Below are 26177 nucleotides of genomic sequence, written 5' to 3'. Positions count from 1 at the left end.
ATACATGTACCTGCCGGCAGTTAACCGGTTAAGTCATATCTAGAAATGCTTTGATACTTTGATATGGTACATAATTTTTAACATTTGTTACAAAACCAATACATTAAATTATAATTTTTAGGATTCCTATAAAACAAAATAAATCATAAGTTCCTTATAATTTAATGCCTATCGGAGAATGAAGTAGTTAAAATGTTGATTTACCTGAAGTTTTAGCCGGTTTTAGCAAGTCGTCTTCGGTCTTGATCAAATTGTCTGATTGTGGAGGTGTCGGAGTCTCTCCAGATGAAGAATTCACCTTTTTAAAACTGGGCGTGTCCCTAAGTGTTATAAGAGCCCAGGCAGTTGGGGGGATGGTATATTCACTATCCTTGGAGCTGGAATTTGTAGAATTCAAGTCCCCAGCAACAGAGCCTCGCTTGCGAAGAGTAGGAATAGAGTTATCTCTTATCGAATTAGTATAGTCTTTGACTCTCGAGGTGCTATTGGCTTCTTGCAAGATCGGATCAATGTTTGAGGCGACGGTTGTAAGCGTCGTTCGCCTTCTGGTGAATGGGAACATTTTGACAACTTCGGGAGCTTTGGTTGTCGAAACCTCTTCATTCTTTGAAATTGATACCGTTGTATTTCGTAAGTTTCTGTTTGTTTTCAAAGATATTCTTATTCTCGGTTTAGGAGTTGTGTGAGCTCTCATTCTTATTGTAGTTAAAAATTCTCTTCTAGTCCCGTTTGTTTTGAAATGATCGATTCTTCTGATCGTTTCATTGCTTACAATTTTAGATACCTTATTGCTCTCTGTAGGTACGAGTTTATCTATTCTGTTTGAAGCTAAAGATGCGGAAGTTGTAATCTCATTTTGTTGAGTTGCATTTTGCGGAGTAGGGTATACTATTTTTGTAGGCGGAGATGTAATATCATACGATTCAGTAGAAACCATTGACATTTCGTAAAACACATTGGTTCCATTGAAATCCGCATAGTCCATGTGCGTGTTGGAAGGATCTTTTGTATCCGATAGAATTATCTGTTGGGTATTTTTAAACATGACTTTGGTATTGTTGTCTGGTGCCCGAGATAGAAGTTCTTCAAAATCAACGTTGTCAACTTCCATACTCGAAGTGTTGGCTTCAGAATCAGCTACCCGTTCTGATGACTTATCATTTCGAGCATATTCCGCATCAGCGTCGGCTAAATTTTGTTTTATGCTATCTGATACTTCTTTGAATTTTCTGTCGAAAAAGTCGAAAGCGGGCGTTGTCAATGGCACCGATGACTTTGATGGATGATAGTCGTAATCCGGCGATGACATGTACGGGTCGGATCCGACATTTACGTAATAATCTGAAACATTTTCAGGTACAATAAAATGCTCTATTTCGGGAGAAATCGATTGAGAATATACATTATTAATGTCGTGGAATTCATCAGACGTGTATTTGTCTATATTAAAACTATAATCTATAGATTTACTGCTGTCTAATCTATTTGCAGTTTTAGGCTTAGTAGTTGTTTCAATACTGTTCTGTCTTTCTCTCGCTTTTTCCACTGGTTTATTCACTATTGATAGTCTTTCCTTTATTACGGATGGAACTTCTGTTGTAATAACCGTGTTAGAATTGCTAGAAGCCTCCTCTTTCAACCTAGAAATATTTCTCCTTGTATATCTCGGAGATTCCACAGTATTCAGTTTGATCTTTTTGATCTCTATGGGTTTATGTGTCGTAGTTTTTTCTTTATATTTGTTTATTACGGGTGTCGTTGTGGCGACATAGATAGATTTGTTCGAAGCTTCCTCTTTGAGCCGAGTGTTATTTCTTCTTGTAAACTTAGGCAGGTCGACATGTTTTTGTTTTGTTTCGAGTATTTTACTTGTAGTAGAAATGTTTTCAGTAGATATTTCTGAGCTGTCCTGGTTTAGTTTAGTAATATTTCTTCTCATGTGAGGTATTTTTGGTTTGAAAGGAACTCGAGTTGTGAAATATTTAACAGAGCCCCTAAAACTAATTTTACTTCCACTAAAAGTGGTTGTTTCAACTTCTGTTTCATTAATCCTATTTGTTATAATATTAGTAAGTGTTTTAGGGGTACTTGTAGCAATATTAGCCACTATTCTAGGGGTGCTTGTAACAAATTGTGTCACATTTGTGTTGTTTTTTCTTTGGAAGTTCCATGTACTGTTTCTTGGATGGAAATGTAACGTGTTATTTGATTTATTCTGTTGGGAAAGTGATTTGGATTCGTCGATATTCGTTCCATTTTGTTCATTGCTCTGTTCTAACTCGTTGGATTTTTGATTTGGAAATCCGTAGCAGGCTTGTACGAAAATGCAGACTGCTAACAAGACTGCGGTCCCTGTAAAAAGAAAAGAAAAATGATAAATTGAAATATTTTTAAAAATATCTATAGGTAATTGAAAAGGTATTCCATGAGCTACTCAAAATATTGTTAATAAAAAAATTCTAGTCAAAATATAAGTTAATTCAAAATTTTAATCATATTTCCAGGGGTCTCCTAGTATGTAAAATAATTTGGGAAGAATCATACATTTTATGAAGGTTTCAACTATTGAAAAACCTGCGGTTTCAACCATAGATGTCGTCGAAAAAGAAGCACTTGGGATATCTTTTCAAAGCATAAACTTAATTTCCGTAATTTGAGTAGTGTGGCTATCAATCGTGGGTAGAGGTGAATGTTACACGTATATGCAGTGATCACTTAAACCAGGCTATGACGGTTCTTAAATCAGCTTTGTAAATACCCAGACTTCCAAAATTCTTCATCGTAGTCTTCGTTGTAGTCCCGTGATTAGTGTCGCAGACTCTTAAGTTAGAGTTTCTCCGTTCGAATCCACTCCACCACAATTTGATACCTATTTCTAATAATGAGCTGCTTAGGCTCACAGAAATAGTAAGATTTTGAAGTATTTTTGTAAATAATAAAAACACAAATACTTCTGATTTTTTTATTGAAAACAAAAAAACTCCAGTGGAGCAAAATTCAAAATTTGTGAACTAAAATTTGGAAAAAAATATTTTTATGAAGATTTAATTTAATTTTTTAGTCAAGTGATGTCACTGTAGCAAAATACTAGTATTTATAATTAAACATACCTGGTTTAATTCTCACTGGAGACTCCATCATAAGTTCATCTCGAACTCAGTACACCGCTATACTCTCCTCTCACCGGAACTATCTGCAAATAGAAAGACATGATCTTTAAATATCAGTTTATTCATTTAATAACATCTAACACAAACCAATCATTGCAATAGATTACCCTATGTACGGTTTGCTCCACATAGAACGTGTTATAGTTTCAAGAATATAACCCTTTCATAGAAACATCTTTAATCAATATAAAAATGAAAAATATTTTGTTTTTTTTTAAATACAACCTTATTCTCTCATTAAGGGGGTACTCGCAAATATATAATGCAGTAAAAGACCGGCTGCGCAAGGAGCCACACGGTGTTTTTTTACATTTCAATAAATCTTTTCTTTTCAAAACCATAAACTCATTTGTATTTATTTCGAGTTTTTTTTTCAATACAAAAACGATGTATTAAGCAAAGAATTCAATAAAGTTAAATTTTACCTAGGTTTAAATACAATTAAGTTGCGGGTTATCGATTATACCGCCTTTTTACCCTTTGACTGAGTTTTGAAGAAGATTTTATTTGTTATAAAAGATAGTTTTTTTTAAAATGTTTCTAATGAAATATTAGGTTGTTGTAGGGCATTAAATGCATATATATTTCAGTTATAAGCAAAAATGTATTGAGCAAAAAATTCAATAAAGTTAAATTTTACCAAGGTTTAAATACAATTAATGATTAAACTAAGACAATTTTTAACTACAGTACACTCCCGATTTTCCGGGGTCGAGTTAACCGGAAAGCAGATTATCCGAGACACTAGAGTCATTGAATTAATATTTTTTTAAAAACCAAAAATATTTCACAATAGTACTTAAAATGTCGAAACGCGTGTTGAGGGACGAACACATCCGCAGTGATAGAATAACAGTACCTCACTAATATGTCATTTTATTGCTTAAAATATGTGTAAAATACCTTGATAACCTTTTTTTTATTTCTTAGTCGTCATAATATTTGTGATAGAAATTCTTCAGTCTTATTAGTGCAATTTATCCGACGAAAGATCTATTGTTTCGGTATCAGGGTACGGATTCGCTGATGTGGATCTTCTAAATTATCGGATCTTACCCACCTCTAAACCAAACATTACTTTGTGATATCATAGTTTAAAAAAAATCTTTTTCAAGTGCAAATTATTCATTTTTAGGTTAGCTGTCTATAGTCGTGTCACAATGTAAACATGTGCGTCTTACTAAGGAGGAAGGTAAAAAAAATAATGTATTTTTATTTTTATATTATTACTTTTTGGTTTGTAAATAAAAATAAGACTTTTTGAAACTGGTAGAAGCATCCTTTCGCTGGGTGATTTTTTTTGTTTTTTAATACCTTTTGGGAAAAACTAGAATGGTGAATGTTACACGTGTATAAAGTGATCACTTAAACCACCGTATGACAGGTCGTAGCTCTCTCAATCCAACATGATAGCTCTCGTGAAATCATATGTAAAGCGTCATGAAATTAAGGATATATGTAGGAGTTCTAAAAATTTGAGCAGTGTAATCCGTCATTGGTAGGATGGTGAATATTGCACGTGTGTGCAATATTCTCCATTCTTGTGATTACTTGACCAGTCGTAAGACAGGTCGTAAGCCCTGTAAATATGCCCAGACTCCATATTCTTCTTAATTTAAGTAGAGATATCAAAATTTATAACTTAATAAACTCATATGCCTACGCGTAGTTTCTTTCATAAATAAAATATATTTTTGTTTGTTGATTTAACGTTTACTTGTAAAACTCCATATTTAAAAAAAAATACTGATTTTTACGATCTACTAAGTTGTATCTTACATATATATGTTTTTTTAACATAAAAATAAAAATTCGTCGTGAAAATTATTTCGCCTTCGTAGTTCAATAATGCCCTAACAGGACGAAACAATTGTCATGACGAATTAACAATTTTTATTTTTAGTTTTTTTTCAAGTATTTTTTAAAATATTTTTTTATTGAAAAAAGGAAAAATAATTGTGATTTTTTATTATTTACACAAATATTTCAATTTAATATTATTTCTGTGAGTCTAAGCGGCTCATTATTAGAAAAAGGTATCAAATTTTGGTGGAGTGGGTTCGAACCGAGAAACTCTAATAAGAGTCCGCGACACTAACCACGGGACCACAACCCGACACAATATATGTACAACTAAGTAGCCCCTAAAAATCAGTGATTGATTTTAATAATTGTGTAATAGTTTGATAATGTCCTAACATGTAACGACCAATTTTCAATTTATATTTTTATTTATTTTTAGGTTAAACATGCACTCTCGGCTCGTAACGCATGTTTGTGCTGAAACCTTTAATGCATGTTGGTCTTTGGGTCGACCAAAAATCGCATGTGTTAAACATTATGTGTAGTTTTAAGTGCATAATAGTGCTATGGTAGTGAAGGGTAGTATTGTTTGCAGGCTGTGGTAGTGATTGTCCTGACGAAGAGACGGGTACGTCTCTAAACCGGTAGATATAAAAATCTCAGTAAGTGGTTATATACTAATATTATTAACATTTTCGTAAAAAAAAAATAAGTAAAAATGACTAACCACAAAGTAAATGCTTTAAGTATTAATAATGTTAAGAATATTAAATTTAATTTTTTTTAAATAAAATATACAACTTAGAAGACCCTAGTAATCAGTGTTTGATTTTAATATTTAAAATGTTTTATTTATTAAAACGATTTTAAAATATTTCAGATACGATCTTCAGCCCACGGCCATCAGATGGAAGAATCCAGTGTACAATTCGAAGCGAGCATCGCAGCATACAGTTATCTCTGTCACGCTCGTTGGGCAGCCTACCGAGATCTGGAGACGGATAATGGAGCATTGTCCCGCTTTAAACAGGTCAGTGATTCTCTGTTTTAGTATACTAATATCTACCTAGAAAGTACAGTTGCGAATTTAAATTGTAGACAAGATAGTTTAATCACATATTAGAGGTGTGCGGAGACGAGGCAAATGTAGGCGCGGGTAGATGAAGGCGCAATTTAAAACATATATAATTTAAAACATAGGTGTATTGCACTACACAACGTTTTTTGTAGGGCCGAAAAAAATTTACATACATAATCATACTTACTAGATATGCAAAATTTAAAAAAATGCCCATAAATTATTAAGGGAGTACTAGCAAACATAAAACTAGTACTTAAGCGTCAGACGTGTCTCTATGTTTTGTTTTTTGGAATATATATATTGAAAAAAAAAAATAACTCCTTACCTTTCAATAACTCTTGTTTTAAACCATATACATATACATTTCGAATAAAATCTTATTTTTTCAATAAAAAAACGGCGTTTTAAGCAAAAAAAATTAAATTACGTTGAATGTTACCTGGGTTTAAAGAAAATGAAGTTGCACTCTATCATGTAGCAATATACGATTTCATAAATTGATTCTGCAGTCACTTTGTGGTATCATGTATCTATTTTTAATTAAAATTTTACTTGGTAAATACCACTTTTCTTAGTCACAATAGTTTTTCGGAAATATTTGTATTTACCGAATAAAATTTAAATAAAAAATAAACTAAAACACGTAAATTTGTTAACACCATTAAAATCCATAATGAAACGTGTTTCGATGCATTTCGCACCATTTTCAAACACCGTATGTGAACCTGGTCTAAATTTTTTCTTCCTTCAACGTCCGAAACACACAACACTAAAATTTAGGCTAAGCTTCACATACGATGTTTGAAAATGATGCTGAATGCATCGAAATACGTATCACAATACATTTTAAGAAATAGTTGAATTTACCAAGTAAAACTCTATAGTTAACTCAATATTTAACCCTCTGTCGCCAACGCGATCATTTACGTGACAAACCAGATATTTTTTATAATACAGAGATTGTATGTAGCTTAAATGCAATTATCTTTTTTTTTTTCGTACAGATGGAATGTTTGTAAAAAAATAATGGAAACGGTTTCCTTTAGTTGCATTTCATAATATATTTAATTGCTGGTTAGGTATCAAAAAGAAGACTCGACTCGTCAAGGTTTGTGTTTTTTGGACATTGTTAAACGAATTAGTCTACTGTGACTGTTCACCTTGTATCGAGGAAGATATAAAAATTAGACAGTTATCTTAATACAAAAATAAACAATATCAACATCTCCAATCATTCAAGGCAGACGAATGACAGAATTTTATATTTGAAAAAAAAAATATTCATTTTATAAAAAAAAATAAAAAATGTGAAATCGGTTAATGAATCTCTGTTTATCACAAGTAGACAAATGTGAAGTAAATTTCCTACAACGTGTATAGACGTCGTATCGAATATAATAACTTAACGTACAAAGACGTCTATAGATGTCATGTACTAGGAAGAGGTTAAAAATCACTGGGCCGGACTAAAGAGAGGCCCAAAGATGTTTTGTTCAATAAAACAAAAATAAACGGTTAAAAGTATAATCGCTGACGGTTAAAATGTCGTTCTACTTTACAATTGTTTTAACTGTCCAATACCGTTTCGGGTTTGATCAAATTGTCCAAAAACGTGTTTTACGTTAATTGTTAATTTGCAATAATTACAATAAATGTACAGGTAAAGTACACCCAATTACTTGAGATAAATTGGCATTAAAAACATGTTTTTTTTAATACAAATCATAATATTTTTTACGATCTCTTTGAAATTTAAATTAGCATTTTCTCTTAATTACGAACAACAAATGAATTATTTAGTAACGAAAAACACTTTTAATTAAAACAATTATTTTGATTTATTACCTATCACATTAATCAAGTATACTTAAAAAATAATCAAAGTGAAAAGAGAATATATTGCCAAAATTTGTGTGTTTTTTTTAAAGATATTTATCGGTATTCATTGTTTCTGTCAAAAATTTGACCTTGTAAGGAAAATCCCATTCAAAATAATAATAATAATCATCATCATCAAACCCACATCCGCACCCGATGGTGCATAGGGCACTGCATCATATAAACGCAGTGTTATCTTGATCGTTAACACATAAAAGAAAGGTGATCAGTCATCCGTTTCAGATACCAGTTCTGGGTAAGTAATATTGAACAAATGTCAGACTGACAAAATCACTTTTATTATTTTTAACCTTTCCTGGGAATCGAACCCGGGATCACCAGTATGTGCTGACCATTACACTACGGAGGCGAACCTCGTAAAGAAAATTCCATACATAATACGCTGCGAAAAATAATCATATTTTAAATTGCGACATTCTTTACCCATGATTGAAAAACCATATTTATTATTTTGTTAAAACTTGTAAATGCCAATTTCTTATGACCGGAATCGTTTCACACTCGAGTTCATCTATCTGCGAGTTGCATGCCATCTGTGAAATTACATATGAAGTAAACAGAGCAGAAACTTTTATTGATAACGTATACGGTAGGTGAGATTCTCTCCTAATTATATCACCAGCTATCGCAGAATAAAACCTAATTTATTATCCTTTCCTAATTTAAGACCTCCGTAGTGTAGTGATAAGCGCGTTAGGCTATGATCCTGGAGGTCCCGAGTTCGATTATTAGCAAGGTTAAAATAAATGTGAGTGATTCTCACTCTCATATTTTATTTAACATTACTCTGGACTGGTTGGTGCAAGAAGCGCAGGACTCATCACCTTGCCTTCATGCAATTAACGATCAAGATAAAACTGCACTTTTACGATACAGTGCCCCATGCACCATGAAAATGCAATATAAGAAAAATAATTTTTAAGACACTATTTTGGAAAAATACAAATACCTACAAATAATTGAACTGATCAACTAATCGAATACAACGCAATTCGGCTGTCCAAACTTAAAACACAGTAAGGGACATTTTATTGAAGTACGTTTTTTTTGCATTTTTGGACTAAGTAGAATTTACAATGCAAATGCATTTAGAATGCAAAAAAAACGTGCTACAAAAAAATGTCCCTTACTGTGTTTTGAGGTTGGACAGCCGAATTAAAGAATTGTAAAAGTTTTTTTGCATTTACGACTTCGTAAATTTTGCTCAATACATATAATATTTTGGTATCTATTTCGACCTGCTAGTCCTTTGTTTTGTTTGCAGATCTATTACAATACACGGTAGAAGTAGTTCAATTATTATGATGCATCCATTCCTGTTCGTGATGCACGTGAAGGAATGTGCTTATAGAAACTTTATTACGCGTACTAGATACACGAGGATTGCAAATGCAACTGCGGAGATGTAAACATGTAGATTGTCGACGTGTTCACAGATCTGGACATCGATTGCATACGGAAGTTGAGGTTTTACCTTTGTAAGGAAGATAAAAACGACAGAATTCATACTGCTTATATAACCTTATGCACAAATAATACAAAAAAATAAACAGATAAAATGATGAACGAGTGAGATCCGTAAATATACATAGTTACGGGATCATGAACTAGGTAATTTGAAGATGAGATGGTGTAACGATAGTTACGGGATCTCACGAAATAGGTAATCTGAGGTTTACCTGGTGTTACAATAGTTGCAGGATCTCACGAACTAGTTAATTTGAGGGTGAACTGGTGTAACAAAGTTACGGGATCTCAAAATGTGGTTAATTTGAAGGTGAACTGGTTTTACGATAGTTACTGGATCTCATAAACTAGTAAATTTGAGGGTGAGCTGGTGTTACGATAGTTACAGGATCTCATAAACTAGTTAAATAAGGGTGAGCTGGTGTAACGACAGTTACGGGATCTCATAAAGTAGTTCATTTGAGGGTTAGCTGGTAATACAATAGTTACAGTATGACATAAACTAGTTAATTTGAGGGTGAGCTGGTTTTACGATAGTTACAGGATCTCATAAACAAGTTAATTTGGGGGTGAGCTGGTGTTACGTAAAAGCTTAGAGCACAAACAAATAATGTTACAAAACATCACCCTGTTTCAAATGAGTTTGCAATACACAATCGAATACAACGCAATTAAAAATTTAAAAACAAATGTTGGTACAGTATTTGAATATATTTATCTCCTTCTGCAATCACGACTTATCAAGGATAAGTGGTGTTAGGCAAATTCTATTATTTGCCAATAATGCATTGAATTTGCATTTCTTACAATCTAGTTTTAACTTGGCGCGTACTGTCTGCGTATTGTTATTACGTAGTCGGCTGATGAATTATCTCCTATTAGACAATAAGGTACCGTGTTTATTAGCGATATATCAACAATCAATTATGCAACAAATTATACAAACCGGTTTATTGTATTGGATTACAATAGGTACAAACATGGTGCTATGGTATTCGGAATCGTATCCGTTAATATTATTTTTAACATCTCATCAAAGATGAAGAAGAATATGGAAATCTGGGCATTTACGGGGCTGACGACCGTCATAGGCTGGTTTAAGTGATCACTTTACACACGTGTAACATTCACCAATTTTACCCATTATTGACAACCACACTACTCAAATTCTTTGAAGTTCTATATATATGAACCAAATTAGAAACCTCGTTCTTGAATCACTAGAACTTCACTAGAGACATCTATTTGTGAGATGTAAAGAAGCTTTTTACTAAGCAGAAACTCTTATATTAGTATGTGAGGTCCGAATCCTGGATTATAATCAAACACGAGAAACGCCAGAAAATACAATTTTAATTTTTATTATTTAAGCTTATAAATTGACCAGATAATTTATTTACAACACAAAATCTGGATTATCTCAAATTAAACCAGCCTATGACGGTCGTCAGCCCCGTAAATGCCCAGACTTCCATATTCTTCTTCATCTTTGATGAGATGTTAAAAAATAATATGAAAATAACTCCTGTAATTGGAGATAATCCAGATTTTATGAACAAGTATTTGGACACACTCAAAATGTTGTATCCGTTAATGTTAATAATTGATTTAGCCCCACCCTTCTTGGGAAGGCGTAAATTTTACATGACGATGATATGTCACCAATTGTTGACCCATAGGAACTGGAGTAGAGACCAAGAACGTTTTTTTTCTAAATTTTAATTGCTGCATTACCAAGTAAGTTTCGAATTTAAAAAAATAAAAAATATTAGCACAAAGTACCTGCCGAATAAAATAATTTATTAAAAATACGGAATGAAAATAAAAAACATAAATTATAAATCGTTCACTCCTTTCAACAACGTCATATATAAAAAAAAACTTGATTTTTCAGGAGATCGTTTTTAAAGTTTAAAAATATAATAAAATGTATTAAAAATAAATATCAAACCACTTTTTGAACTTTTTACGGTGCTAAAGACCTTTTAGGCAAAACCTGAATGTTTTTTCTCCATTTGAAAAATATTTAGTTTATTTATAAAAATAATTGAACAGTACCTTTTCTTCAAAATGCAAAAACACTTTCTGCCATGTAGCGGGTAAATATTAAGTTAAAATATGCCTACATTTTCTGGGCATTCCGAAAACATGCACAACTGAAAATTGACGATATTTGATATATGACGTTGTTAAAAGGAGTGACCGAAATCAGTCCGATAAACTGTGATTCAAGCTCATTGTCTTTGTTCTCAAATTAATTAAAGTCTTGAGAAAAAAATATTTTACAAAAATCTAAAAGTTTTTTTGTGATTCAGGCTAACCAACTAACTATGATATTTTACGTTAGTTAGTAGCAAAAACGGTATTTCAAGCAAAAAATATCAATTATATCAAATGTTACTTGGGTTTAAAGTAAATTAAGTTGCGAATTTTCCTTTTTAGGGCCCTAACATCGACGGAAAGCTTTGATAATTTGAGCAGTCAAATTATTTTATATTATTTTATTTGTTCGTGAATTGTAAAGCTTCACATTTAAAAAAGTTTATAATAAAAATAAAGCCAACTTAACAATTCCACATTTATGTAATAATAACTATTAAAACATTAAGAGAGAAAAAATAAATAATTAAAAAAGAGTAGGAGTGTGTGTGTGAGGAAGGGAGTAAAAGGGTAGGGGTATGGTATAAAAAATATAATTTGCAGGAAGGAAAAATATCGTTATATTAGGTATTTTACCACGGATATATTACATGCAAGAGATAGATATTCGTGAGTTGTTCAAGTATGTAATGTATACTATTCTATAGTATTTTTACATCTTCTTCGTGATAGCAACAACAATGTTTTAGTCAACGATCAGTGACGTCAAACCCTTCACTTCAAGCCTCCAGAAGGCCACCATAAGTGCGTTTTATTCAATCACAAGTCGGGTCAATTCATGTTAGCATTATAACGTTCCTTTCATCGGGATTCTAGTAAGATATCTATATTTTGTAATCTTTAAAAAAATTAACGTTTTAGGGGTGTACAATATTGCGCTCTATCAAGGCATAACTTAAAACTAAAAAAATGGCGTATCAGTTTTAAATTTTTAACAGTGTACAAACAAGGATCCCTAATAGCTTGTAATCAAGTTTATAATCACTCGGTGTAGAGAACTCGCTCGTAAAATAACGTGTCAATTAAATAATAGTGAATATTACACGCGTATGAAGTGATCACTTAAACCAGACGATGACAGATCAGAAACCCTGTAAATACCCAGACTTCCAAATTCTTCATCATTTTACTGTTAAGATTTTTGGATTAAAATTTAATTATAAATATATCATCCGTAAGTAACAAATGAAATAGTATGAAAATACAATATTTCGGTACCCTTAAGGCTGAACTCGCAAACATCCAATTCAGAAAGCAATCAGCCGTCCAAGGGACCAAACGCGTCTCCGCGCACAATTTTTACAATATACATATATTATAATAATAAAACCCTTATCCGCACCCCAATGGTGCATAGGGCACTGTGTCATATAAACGCAGTGTTATCTTGATCGTTTACACATGAAGGAAAGGTGATCAGCCCTCCGCTTCAGGTACCAGTCCATGGTAATATTGAATTAATATCACAGTGAAAAAATCACTTATATTTATTTTACCCCCCTTGGGAATCGAACCCGGGACCTCCAGAACGGTAGCCGAGCGTGCTGACCATTACACTACGGAGGCGGACGATACATATATTGGTATTATTTTTTTTTTAGAATATTTTATATTTTTTTTAATTTCTAACCTTTTTTTATTATTACGTTAAATTTTACCTTGGTGTAAAGAAAATTAAGTTGTGATTTATCGTATTTGGGCCTCAATACACACAATAACCGTAATTATTTTGATGCACCGTATGAAGAAGAATTTAAATTAGATATTTAGAGAGAAATCATAAAGCAAGAGAATGTGTTGTACATAAAAATGTACCGACTGCAACGATTGTAAAATCACTGGATTGTAAAACAAAATACCTTTTACTAAATAGATTTGAATGGAGGCCAACCGGCTGCTGAAAGTTCAAAAAGAAAACATGAGTCGTTTAATTTTTAGTTCAAAATAGTAAATGGTATCGCTCGCTTTGTCATTTGATGCGTGTAAATAAAATATAAAAGATTGATCACATTGTCTGACTGACTGGGGTAAATTCACATTTTGAGACAAACACCTTATTAAACTAACAAAAAATTATAATGAGATTGAAAAAAAATATATTTGGCGTTAAATTTGTGGAATAACATGATGATTAAAATATAATTAAAAACTTTATTTACAACATTTTGAGTGTGTCCAAATACTTGTTCACAAAATCTGGATTATCTCCAATTACAGGAGTTATTTTCATATTATTTTTTGACATCTCATCAAAGATGAAGAAGAATATGGATGTCTGGGCATTTACGGGGCTGACGACCGTCATAGGCTGGTTTAAGTGATCACTTTACACACGTGTAACATTCACCAATTCTACCCATTATTGACAACCACACTACTCAAATTCTTGGAAGTTCTATATATATGAACCAATTTAGAAACCTTGTTCTTGAATCACTAGAACTTCACTAGCGACATCTATTGGTGAGATGTAAAGAAGCTTTTTATTAAGCAGAAACTCTTATATTATAATATATTATAATATAATATATTATAATATATTATAATATAAGAGTTTCTGCTTAATAAAAAGCTTCTTTACATCTCACCAATAGATGTCGCTAGTGAAGTTCTAGTGATTCAAGAACAAGGTTTCTAAATTGGTTCATATATATAGAACTTCCAAGAATTTGAATAGTGTGGTTGTCAATAATGGGTAGAATTGGTGAATGTTACACGTGTGTAAAGTGATCACTTAAACCAGCCTATGACGGTCGTCAGCCCCGTAAATGCCCAGACATCCATATTCTTCTTCATCTTTGATGAGATGTCAAAAAATAATATGAAAAAAAACACTATTTGTTCTAAAAGAATCTAATATATTTTATGAATTTTGTAAATTGCGATATTTCAGTAGATTTCGTAAGTTGGTATGTATCTACCTATTTCACCGTATTTCACCGGTTCTCACTTCTCTAACCACCATGCATGATTGCCCGAGTACCTACCGAAATCCATTACCGAAGATGGGGTAAATAACCGGTTAGACTTAACGGTTGCGTAACCGAGCAATTTTAAATTTGCATAATCGACGTTTTCGTTGATTTTGATTTTAGAATTGCCCAACCCTCAGTTTGGGTCTAATAAGCAGGGCAACGAAAAATGAAAACCAAATTAATATGTAGAAACGAGTAATTTTATAATGGAAAAATAATTCTCTACGCTTGCGATTTCAAAATAAAGATTTTTTTATTTAATCGAAAGTTGATCAAAACTCTGCTGTTTGAAATTCTCATATTCAAATCGCGAAGTTGATTGAAATTGGAAATTATCATATTCTGTAACATCGAAATTGTGATATAAAATTTTAGAATATTAATTTTACAATTTGGTGAAACTCTTAATGAAATTTTTGAGAGTAAAATTCTCAGCTATCAAAACTCTGATTTAGTAAAATTCTCAAGTATTTATTAATTCCAAACCTTGATAAGGTGGAGTATCCAAGCGTTAAAATTCAAAAATGAAAATTTTGAGAGTAAAAATATGAAATATTTATTTACCGATTCAAAATCTTGAGGTAGATTGTGATAGCTTCCGTAGGTTTATATAGGGTATAAATTCAAGAGTAAAAATCCTGAGAGTAAATTTCTCAAATATCCATATTATGAAATAGAAAATTTCTCAAATATTTGATTTTTATAAATTTGAGGTGGAGTGTGGAGTGAGGTAGAGCACCCACCATCTAAAATATGGAATAATCAAATATTTGAGAAATTTACTATTTCATAATTTTGATATTTGAGAATTATTTAACTCTTAGAATTTTTATGATTGAATTTAATGGCTTCTCAAGGTTCATATGGCGTATACCATAAACTCAATTATGAAAAATCTGAGTGAATTATTTTTTATATATCTTAATCTAGACAAAACCTTTAAAATATCTCAATTGTTACAAAGTAAACGGTGAAATGTAAAAATTATTATAATAAGTAGTATAATGTAGAAATATGATATATATTGAATTTAATGGCTTCTCAAGGTTTATATGGCGTATACCATAAACTCAATTAGGAAAATTCTGAGATAATTTTTTTCTATATTTCTTAATCTAGACAAAACCTTTAAAATATCTTAATTGTTACAAAGTAAACGGTGAAATGTTAAAATTATTATAATAAGTAGTAAAATGTAGAAATATGATATATCTGACATTCACATAAACAAAAATTCCACAATATTTATATTATTATTTTTTTTTTAACATTTCACATACATAAGAGTAACATATAATATTCCCCATATCCCCATGAGTAATTTTCATCGCCACGGTAAAATATCATCATCTTACATTACAATCAAAATTAAACTATATTATTGCCTTTATAAAAAAATTAATATAGACAAAGAAGAAAAAGTTCATGTTTTGAATATTGAGAGCATTAATTTTGTGGATGATATCGATTTATTATTTTGAGAAATAAAAAGACTTTGTTTTTTGATCCACTCACATTTTTATTAACAACCAACTAGTATCGACAACAACCTGTTGCTCTCTTCAGGGTTCAATTTATGACTAAACATTTATACAAAAATTCTACAATGTTTCTTTTTTTATAGTTGTTTAGTCATAAATTAAACCCTGAAGAGGGCAACAGGTTGTTGCCGAAACTAGTTGGTTGTTAATAAAAATGTGAGTGGATCAAAAAACAAAGTCTTTTTATTTCTGAAAATAATATATACAAAAAAATATCATTTAATAGTATTAGGGCCACGGGTTTCTTATCCCTGACGAAGTTAATCTGGTAATAGAAAACAAGTAATAGAAGTGCAACTTTTCTTAGAAACATATTAAAATTGTCTGTAGTAACATGTGCACACTTATTGTAAAGAATATCAAGAATTTACATACATAAATTGCAAGAAAAGGCCGGAGAAACGTGAAATCTACGGCGAGCAGGTAAATTAAGTGTTTCAAGATGGTTGTTTTTTTTATAGGCGTAAATTCATTTATGCATTACTTTACGAGATTTCCATTTCCGATTTCGAATAACCAACTAAAATTTAATCTTCATAAAATGAATATTTATGTATCTCCACGGACGCGGAGAATGCTTTCAGCTTTCAGTGGCTGAAAATTAACCGATAACAATTTGGGTTAGTGTTAACTGTTATTGCATATTATATTATTTTCAAATAAACTTTGGATGTTGGCAACATTTTGGGGGTGTCAAAATGCTTGTTTACAAATCTGGGTTTCTTGAAAACTAAAAAAAAACATTGCGTTAATACGATGCAGTGCCCTATGCACCATTGAGCGCGGATAGGGGTAAGAAGAAGAAGAATTTCAAACAGATTCAGCTTCCAAGAAAAAAATTAATCTATGTATTAATTTTTAAATCAAACACAGATTTTTTGAGTCTACTAAGTTGTATTTTATTGACAAAACACATTCGTTTGAAAATGCCATAACTAGGCGAAACAATTGTCACAATATTTATTTTTATGTATTTTTGCTAATAAAATACCACTTAGTAGGCTCAAAAAATCTGTGTTTGATTTAAAAATTGATACGTAAATTAAAATGGAGTTCTAAAATTAAACGCCAAATCAATATATTAATAAAAAATTTAAAAAATTCGTTGTAATGTCCATATTTGGCTCTTTCGCTGATAAGTTTGACCTAGCCCAACAGTCTCTTGAAGAGATTAATCTTATGCACGGCAATTAGCATCCAAACAATGGGACTAATTACGTAGTCTTCCCAGGATTTGAACCAGTGACCTGCATGTAACACAACCACGCCTACCGTTTACTGTTTTCCCACATAAAATGTAATAACGTCACATAACGCTTGTTCCGTTGATATGAGACATTAAAAAAACTGTTTTATTCGAAGAAAAGTTTGTTTTCATTCGGGTCTCACGTTCGATTTCATACAATACATAACCATTGTTGTCGATGAACCATACTGCTCTTGTTTTTTTATGAAGTACGTAATAGATTAGATAATAATCGCGTAATAAAATTGCATTTTCGAAGTATACTCGTTCTTTATGGGCATTGTAACACTTTAAATTTAACGTAGCATAACTTAATTCAACATAGATGAAGAAGAATATGAAGGCTGGGCATTTACAGGGATTACAACCCATAGGCTTGGTTTCGCAAACCAGTTATAGTCCTGTAAATGCCTTGACTTCCTTATTCTTCTTCTTCTGTGTTGAGACGTTGATGTCAAAATATTGTTAAAAAAATAACTCCAATTGGAGAATTGTAACTCATAGTTGGAGAAAAATAATCCCTTATTGTAAATGCCCAGACTTCCATATTCTTCTTCATCTATGTTGAGATGTCTAAATGTTGAGATGTCTTAATTAAGATGTCAAAATATTGTAAATAAATTACTCCAAAATTGAGATAATCCAGATTTGTGAACAATTATTAGGACGCTCAAAATTTTGTAATAGCATTTATTTATTTACTTGTTTCATCGTACACTGGATTTTTCACCTTAACTATCTAACTTACCAACACGCCCCTTCTCCGCAGGGGTAGGCAGAGATAATAGAACGTCTTTGCAAGTACTCGCCTTTTACGCATGCATGCATCTCCTCGTACATAACCGCCGATTATTCGGACTCCTGACTTGCCCGCTTACAAGTATTTGGCCTACTGAATCTTTCAAAGTTTTCCTCGGTCTGCCTCTGTTTCTATTTCCAGTATATTATAGAAAAAAATTGATAGTCAAATGGTCAAAAAGTAGTATCTTAGTGAAATATTATTTCAGACTCTACTAATATATAAAATGAAAAATTAAAGTTATATTAAAATGAAAAATTCAAACATATTAATTTTGATCCTCCCAAGAATCGAATGGCACGTATGAGTATGAATTTTAGGGATATTATTCCCAATATCAGTACCTTTTAACGACTCTTCCTTTTATTAAAAAAAACGACATTTATTTAACTTATTTGAGTCTGAAAAGGGTTGATAAACGGAAAAATATGTACTAAAATGTGCAGATTAAAAATTTGTCTTCGTTTCAGCTTATTAGAAATCGCCGTGTTACAAATCAACTTGTTTTGTACAAAACAAACAATATTTCAACTATGCTTTTCAATTACTAAAAAAACACAATTTCGTTCAACTAATCTCAAACATTGTTATAAAAAATATTTCACATTAAAAAGTGCATTCCATCACGTTCTAAGTTGAAAAAATCACAAATAAAACTAACATCAACTTAGTATCAATGTATTTATGATTTAATTTATGAAAACTTACTAAGTTTTATTATTATTTGCTGATAACACTGAATAGCACTATAAAAAAATATATAAAGTAAAGAACACTGAAATAAGCGGACCGAAACGTGTTATCCGTATTTTCGTGTAAAGCGTTTTTGTGTTAAAAGTGTTCTACCGTACAAAATTAATTTTCATCAGTGGCTGCATTATCCTATTGGCTATTTTTGACTGGGTTTAATTGCCACAAAGAAAAGCGGGTGTATACGAGTTTTAATTTGTACTTTTCCTCGTCAACTTTTATTTACGCATTAAAACAAATATTCCATATTTATGGTACAAAAAATAAAGATTAAAACTTAGCATTAAAGTAAAACCATTTCTCGGTAGTTATAGTATTTGACAATTTGAGGAAAACCGTATTGAAACATTTCCTCCAATACAAAATGTACTGTCAAATATCCTAAATCAGTTCGCGTCCGGTTGCGTGAGAAAATAGAGAAATATAAATTTGAATTTTCTCGAATAAATATTTTTTATCACTTTTTTAACTGTTTACCTTGCAATAATCGTTTTATTTTCTAAACCATGTATTTATTTCGAATAAAAACTTAGTTTTTCAGTACAAAAACGTTTTTTTCAGCAAGCAATGTAATTACGTTAAATGTTACCTGGATTCAAAGAAAATTAAGTTGAGGGTTATTGATTATCCAGCCTTAATTGATTCGGCAGTCACTTTGTAGTAATATCTATCCCCTATCATCTATGATCCCACTGATATAAAATAAATAATAATAAATGAATAAAAATAAGGAACAGCTTCCACCTCCTCTTCATCCTTCAACATCCCGAGAACACAACTCTAAAATTTAGACTGAGCTTCACATACGGTGTTTAAAAATGACGTGAAATGCATCGAAACATTTTTTACAATTTTAAGAAATTCTAAGAAAAGTCTCCAGTAAAACTTTAATTTTAAAATGATTTTTTTATTACCAAATGAGTGTATAAACTTCTTTTACACAATATATATTCACAGTGGCGTGCATTCCGTATAGGCAGAAAAGCATCTTACCCGCGTGACATATGGTATAAAAACGCAACCAGTACTTACCCTACCTTACTACTAGTTTACCTTACTACCTACCTCTACTGCCTACCCTAGTAAGCAGTAGGTACCTAGCTTACTTTCCTACTCACCTCTACTGCTTACCCTTATTAACCCTTTGAACGCGTTAAGCAAAAAATAAAAGTTGATTTGAAAAATGCAAATTTTCCCTAAAAAATAAAGAATTCTATAAAATTCATTTTATTTGTTTACTTAAGTCCATGGCTTGTATAAGCCATTGACTATAATCCATGGCTTTTACAAGCCATATACTATAGTCAATTTACGCGTCCAAAGGAGAAAAAAATTAGGGCGACTTTAGTCGGTTTACGCGTCCAAAGGGTTAATTCTCTGTGCACACCACTGCATGTACATACATTGGCGGGCTTATAACTAAGAAGCAATAACTTCCAAACAACAAAAACAGACTTGTGTTACTGGTCAAATTTTGAACCTTACACAGCCGTTTGAATTTGTTTGACTTAGCTCGGTTTTCTTTGTGACTGTTGAATTAGTATTCACCACACGCGACGTGTCTTGTCGCAGGCAATCCAATCCTACAATCGTCCCCTCACGTAGATTTAAGTCATCCGAGAATATCATTAGTTTGTATGGTCATTGTTTATTTTCGGAATAAGAGAGACAGTATGAATGCAAATATGACGTCCGCTATTACAAGAATTATAAATTTAAAATAAAAAACACGTTAAATTTGACTTAAGATGAATTGCTACATACATAATACAAAAAAAGGAAAGGTTCATCTGTTCAAAATCTTAAATCTTCCAAAGTTATCCACCGATTGCTTTGAAATTTCGACACAACGAGCATTCAAATATGGGCATGTTTTTGTTATGTTATAACTGTTACTTAAAAAGAACTGCACCGACAAAAAATTAAAAATTTATTTTTAATATGTTTAAAATTGTGATTTAAATAAATGTATACAATTTATGTTAATAAAAATTAATGAAAATAATAACAAAAAAAAATGTAAAAGCTGTTGTCAGCTGTAACTATTGTTTTTACCTGTGAGAGGTAAAAACATTATTTGAAAAACAGATTTTATGACCGCAATCGCAGCGCCATCTGTTGAACGGAACAGCAGAATACGCAAAAATAAACATTGCTCATGGCAGAAAGCGTGCTTCTGAACGGCTGTCTTAACTTACAAAATAAATCGTTGTCTCATAAAATTGTAAAAAATTCAACAATATTATTTTTCAGTAGAAGTGGAAGATTTGTTGCAACAAAAAAATTATAAAACGAATAACAAAATATAGAAATAAGATGAGAAATGGCCGATTATGATATTAAAACCTGTTTACAAACGTTGAAATCGAAAACAAGAAACTGGTTTCTATTTCGTTAAAAAATGCGTGTTTTTTAAAACCAGTATTTCATTTATTTACTTAATACATTAAAAATTCAGAGAACCAAAACTGGACAAGAATATGATAAGGCAAACCTTTATTTGCGATAATAATTTGTATCTGAAGGTTTTTAATCCAATCGCAAAACCCTATAATAAATTATTTTAGAAAACACTTTTTTACTACTTCCATCTTCAGGTCTAAATGTTAACATTTAGACCTGAAGATGGAAGTTGATCTTCCGAAAAAAGTTGTCATAAAATAAACTCAAGTGGTAAAAAACAAGTGATTTCTTTAATAATTTCATCATGTCTTACCACAAAGCAAATGCCGAAACAATAAAAAAGGCCTATAAGTATTAATCTCAATATATACTATATTCAAGTGGTAAAAAATAAGTATTCTAATTTATATATTAATTTTTAAATCAAACACAGATTTTTTGAGTCTACTAAGTGGTATTTTATTTTTTTAATAAACCATAAAACTAAATATTGTGACAGTTGTTTCGCGAAGTTATGGCGTTTTCAAACGAATGTCGACATTGAAAATTAAAAATTAATACATAAATTAAAATGGAGTTCTAAAAATTAAACGCCGAATCAATAAATAAGAAATATTCTCATTCACAATTCCATTTTGTCTTATCACAAAGTGAATGCCGAAACAATAAATAAAATAATTAAATGAACACAATAATAACTGTAGGCTAAATTTCATGCAGGAGTGTCCATCAAAGTTGATCGAATCACAGTACTAACATGATAGCATTGCTTATATGCAACTAACGACATTTGTGTAATGAATAGGCCTATGATAATAATAATTAAAGAAAACACTTTGTTTTTTACCACTTGAGTTTTTATTAAAGACTACATGTTTCAGAAGTTAAACTTCCATCATTCAGGTCTGTATAATAACTAAAATATAAAATATAAAATTTTTCTATAAATAAGGAGAGGGGAAAGTAAGGGGAAGGGGTTAGTCAAGGAACGGAGTTTGAAAACAAAGGAAAAATTGAAAGCAATGGTGAAGAATTTTGAAACAATATATTATTTAATAAAAATATATTTGTTAATATTTTTGTTTCAAAATTCTTCGCCATTGCTTTCAATTTTTCCTTTGTTTTCAAACTCCGTTCCTTGACTAACCCCTTCCCCTTACTTTCCCCTCTCCTTATTTATAGAAAAATTTTTTTTTTTATATTTTAGTTATTATACAGACCTGAATGATGGAAGTTTAACTTCTGAAACATGTAGTCTTTAATAAAAACTCAAGTGGTAAAAAACAAAGTGTTTTCTTTAATTATTGTAACATGTCTTACCACAAAGATAATGCCGAAACAATAAATAAAATAATAGGCCTATGTGTACTCGTATACAACCACATTAAACATATCGCTCACTCCTTTCAAGAACGTCATAAATCGAAAAACTTGTTTTTTCAGGAGAACGTTTTTAATGTTTCAAAATATAACACAATGTATTAAAAATAAACATCAAGCCACTTATTGAACTTTTTACTGTGCAACAGATCTTTTTAGGTAAAACCTGAAGATTTTTTCTCCATTTGAAAAATATTTAGTATATTTAAAAAAAATAATTAAACAATACATTTTCTTCAAAATGCAAAAACAACACTTTCTGCCCTGTAGCGGGTAAATATTAGGTAAAAAATATGCCTCTTTTGCTGGGATATAGTACATTTTCTGGGCATTCCGAAAACATGTACAACTGAAAATTGCCAATTTTTGATTTATGACGTTCTTGAAAGGAGTGAGCGATATGAATTATTTGGTCTTCCTCTAGATGTCTTTCAAAAAATATCCATGGCGATTGCCTGGTTCACAATATGATCAGGATATTTTATAAAGATATTTTAAACTTTATATTATTTTGTAAAGATGACAAATTGATAATTATTAATAAGCCAAAGATGTTATCAATGAAGCGTTATCTAAAAAAAACGTATTTTAAGTCGACAATTTTTTCCATTTAAAACCAAAAAATCAACAAAGGCATGATTCAATTAACGAAATAATTTTGTCATTATGTACTTTCTTTATACCAAAACTAATTAATAAATCGCTAGACCATAGAACCGTCCAATAGTGAAAATTGTCTTTCTGGGTCAATTTTCATTTAATATTAATTGTTTTTACTTGTGTTATTACGAAAAATTTGTACCAAATACTTTTTTGATAGTTTTTTTTTAATCCTTCAATAAGTATATTATATTTAGAGATATTATAAAATTAATTTATATTTTTACCGTATCGATGATGTTCCTGATCTACAGCTTTGCTGCAGAAGCTTGCAAGCAGCAAATTACAATCTGTAAGGACAAATAACTTAAATTATAAATCCTCCTTAAAATAACATTTTATGACGGTTGTGTTTGATTCAATGACAATTTGAAAAAAACCCTCATAAGGCAAAAGTTGATTTTATAAAGATGAGTAATTCAAAGTTATGATTATAACTCCGATTTATTATTTATCGATTTTATGTACATTGACATAATGAAAAAAAACATGATTTAAATATAAAAGAAAATACTTGTGTAAGACCACTTTTTTATTTTATGTAAACATGACTAGTTTCTAGATCTACAGATATTCTTACTAACAGTTTATATTTACCTGCGATTTATCGTTAACATGTAAATAAATTAAACAAATTAAGAACTATATTATTAATAATGATAATAAAACCCTTATCCGCACCCCAATGGTGCATAGGGCTCTGCTTCATATAAACGCAGTGTTATCTTGATCGTTTACACATGAAGGAAAGGTGATCAGCCCTCCGCTTCAGGTACCAGTCCAGGGTAATATTGAATAAATATTACAGTGAAAAAATCACTTATATTTATTTGACCCCCCCCTAGGAATCGAACCCGGGACCTCCAGAACAGCCAGGTAGCCGAGCGTGCTGACCATTACACTACGGAGGCGGACATATTATTACATACATTAAAATTCATGTACCAAAAGATAATATTTTTATGACTTTTTCTTTGCTTTTCATAAGAGAAAAAATAAATACGAGTATATAGCTAAACGCGTTTTATTTTTACATGTTTACTTTTAGTGCAGCTTTAGTCTCCTCGACGACTTATGTTAATATGTTCTAATTTTTCCCAAAGTGAGTATAAATATGAGCTGCGCGTGAATACTACACACAAAGAATAGAGTGTGTACTATGTAGTATCAAAAAGGAAATTTCCTATTTTTAATTTTTTAAAGACAGTTTTAGCGTTTTGAAAATTGCTAATTTGTCAGCATCTCGTGATATATTGAACGCAGTTAACGTGTCATTAACTACCAAAAAATAACCAAATGATACTACTAAATGATTAAAAGAACTCACTTAAGAAAAATTGAAAACCTCCCCTTTCTTATTTGTAGTAAGGATTGTTCTCCTATTAGGAGACGAATTATTTTATTCTGTTTTATTTAAGAACAAAGTAGAGTCCCCACATAAAAATAAGTCTGTACCAACGCGAGACATCGCTCCGTTTCAAATTGGATAATGGGAAGAAATAAGACGATCCAATGACGAGATTGCTTCACATCCTCTAGCCCAGGAATGACGAACCTTTTTAAGACTTGAGTGCCAAAAAAAATGAAAATATGTCGCGTGCCACATGCCATGGAAATAAAAATGCATCAAATGTTTGTGTAACGTCAGATTCTTAATATTAACAAAGCATTAATTAAGACATCGAAAAAAAATCATGTACTTATTAACGGCAAAATAAAAGAAATAAATAAAAAATAGACTTTATCAAAAAAAAAGAATTAAAATGTTTTTCGCAGATACTTACTTTGTGTCACATTTTATAAACTATATAAAATTAAAATAAATACTTTGTTTTTAGCCACTTTTTTATTGGTTCATTTTTTCTCCAACCGGTTTCGACAAGAACCTTCTCAGCATCAGGGTTAAACATGAACCATCACAGGGTGAGTACATGTTTAACCCTGATGATGACAAGGTTCTTGTCGAACCCGATAGGAGAAAAAATGTACCAATAAAAAAGTGGTTAAAAACAAAGTTGTTTTATTTTATAATATTTTAAAACCCTAGAACCTTTAAAATATCATTATAACTGAGATTTTAGATTCCATTTTTTTATATCGGGTTCATAGCTGGTAACTTTTAATAGAATACAAGTAGTAGTACTTTCGTCTGTAAGTTTATTTAATTTTTTTGTATTATCACTTATTTTTTTCTCTTCAGTCGCGTGCCATGTTAAATTGTTGCCACCTATAGCACTCGTGCCATAGGTTCGCTACAACTACTCCAGCCGTATTTGTATGACTCTCTACACGTTTAATTTTAATCAAGTTATCCTTGCTTTTTAGCCGATTTGTTATGACACTAAATTTTCTTCTATTTGGATTCTAACAGAGGATGTTGCAAAACTCTGAAGTGTTGCTATTGCAATATTAGGACTGAAAAAGCGAATCAAGACATAAATTCGCGGTGAATCGAGGGCTTAAATCAATTAGAAATAATTGAGGAAATTTTCATAGATCACATCATTTTGAGCGTGTCCAAATACTTGTTAAAAAATCTGGGTTTTCTCCGCTTAATTATTACTTTTTATATGTTAATTGATACTATGTTTTTTTGACATCTCAACATAGATTAAGAAGAATATGGAAGTATGGATAATTACGCGGCTTATGACCTACATCCAATTAAAAGGTTATCTTGTATGTCAAAAAAAAATCACAACATTTTGTTAAAAAATAAAAAAAATCATCTTTCCAGGCGTTTCCCAGTATGTAAAAATAATCCGGGGTTCGGATCTTGTATACACCCAAAAAAGTTCTCCGCTACAAAAAGCTTTCCCAATCCAACATAGAATAATTCATTG

General features: G+C 31.1%; 1 protein-coding gene across 3 annotated transcripts in view; it reads right to left on the bottom strand.

The window, feature by feature from the left end:
• The window catches only part of LOC148307705 (uncharacterized), a 91206-nt gene that overhangs the window by 19580 nt on the left and 45449 nt on the right, over positions 1-26177 (bottom strand). For 2 of the 3 annotated variants that reach the window (XM_088262948.1, XM_088262949.1), the window contains 3 exons: positions 23562-23624; positions 3111-3193; positions 205-2352 (listed from right to left, as the gene is read on the bottom strand). In XM_088262948.1, the coding sequence (XP_088119074.1) occupies positions 205-2352; positions 3111-3141 (2179 nt within the window). In that variant the 5' untranslated portion in view covers positions 3142-3193; positions 23562-23624. The remainder of the gene's footprint in view (positions 1-204; positions 2353-3110; positions 3194-23561; positions 23625-26177) is intronic. The other variant, XM_088262950.1, reaches the window with a different exon arrangement.

Source organism: Brachycentrus maculatus, unplaced genomic scaffold, assembly GCF_059751285.1.
Source record: "Brachycentrus maculatus isolate JH-2025_06_01 unplaced genomic scaffold, ASM5975128v1 h1tg000194l, whole genome shotgun sequence".
Lineage (NCBI taxonomy): Eukaryota > Metazoa > Arthropoda > Insecta > Trichoptera > Brachycentridae > Brachycentrus > Brachycentrus maculatus.
This window is presented reverse-complemented; position numbering and strand designations above follow the sequence as displayed.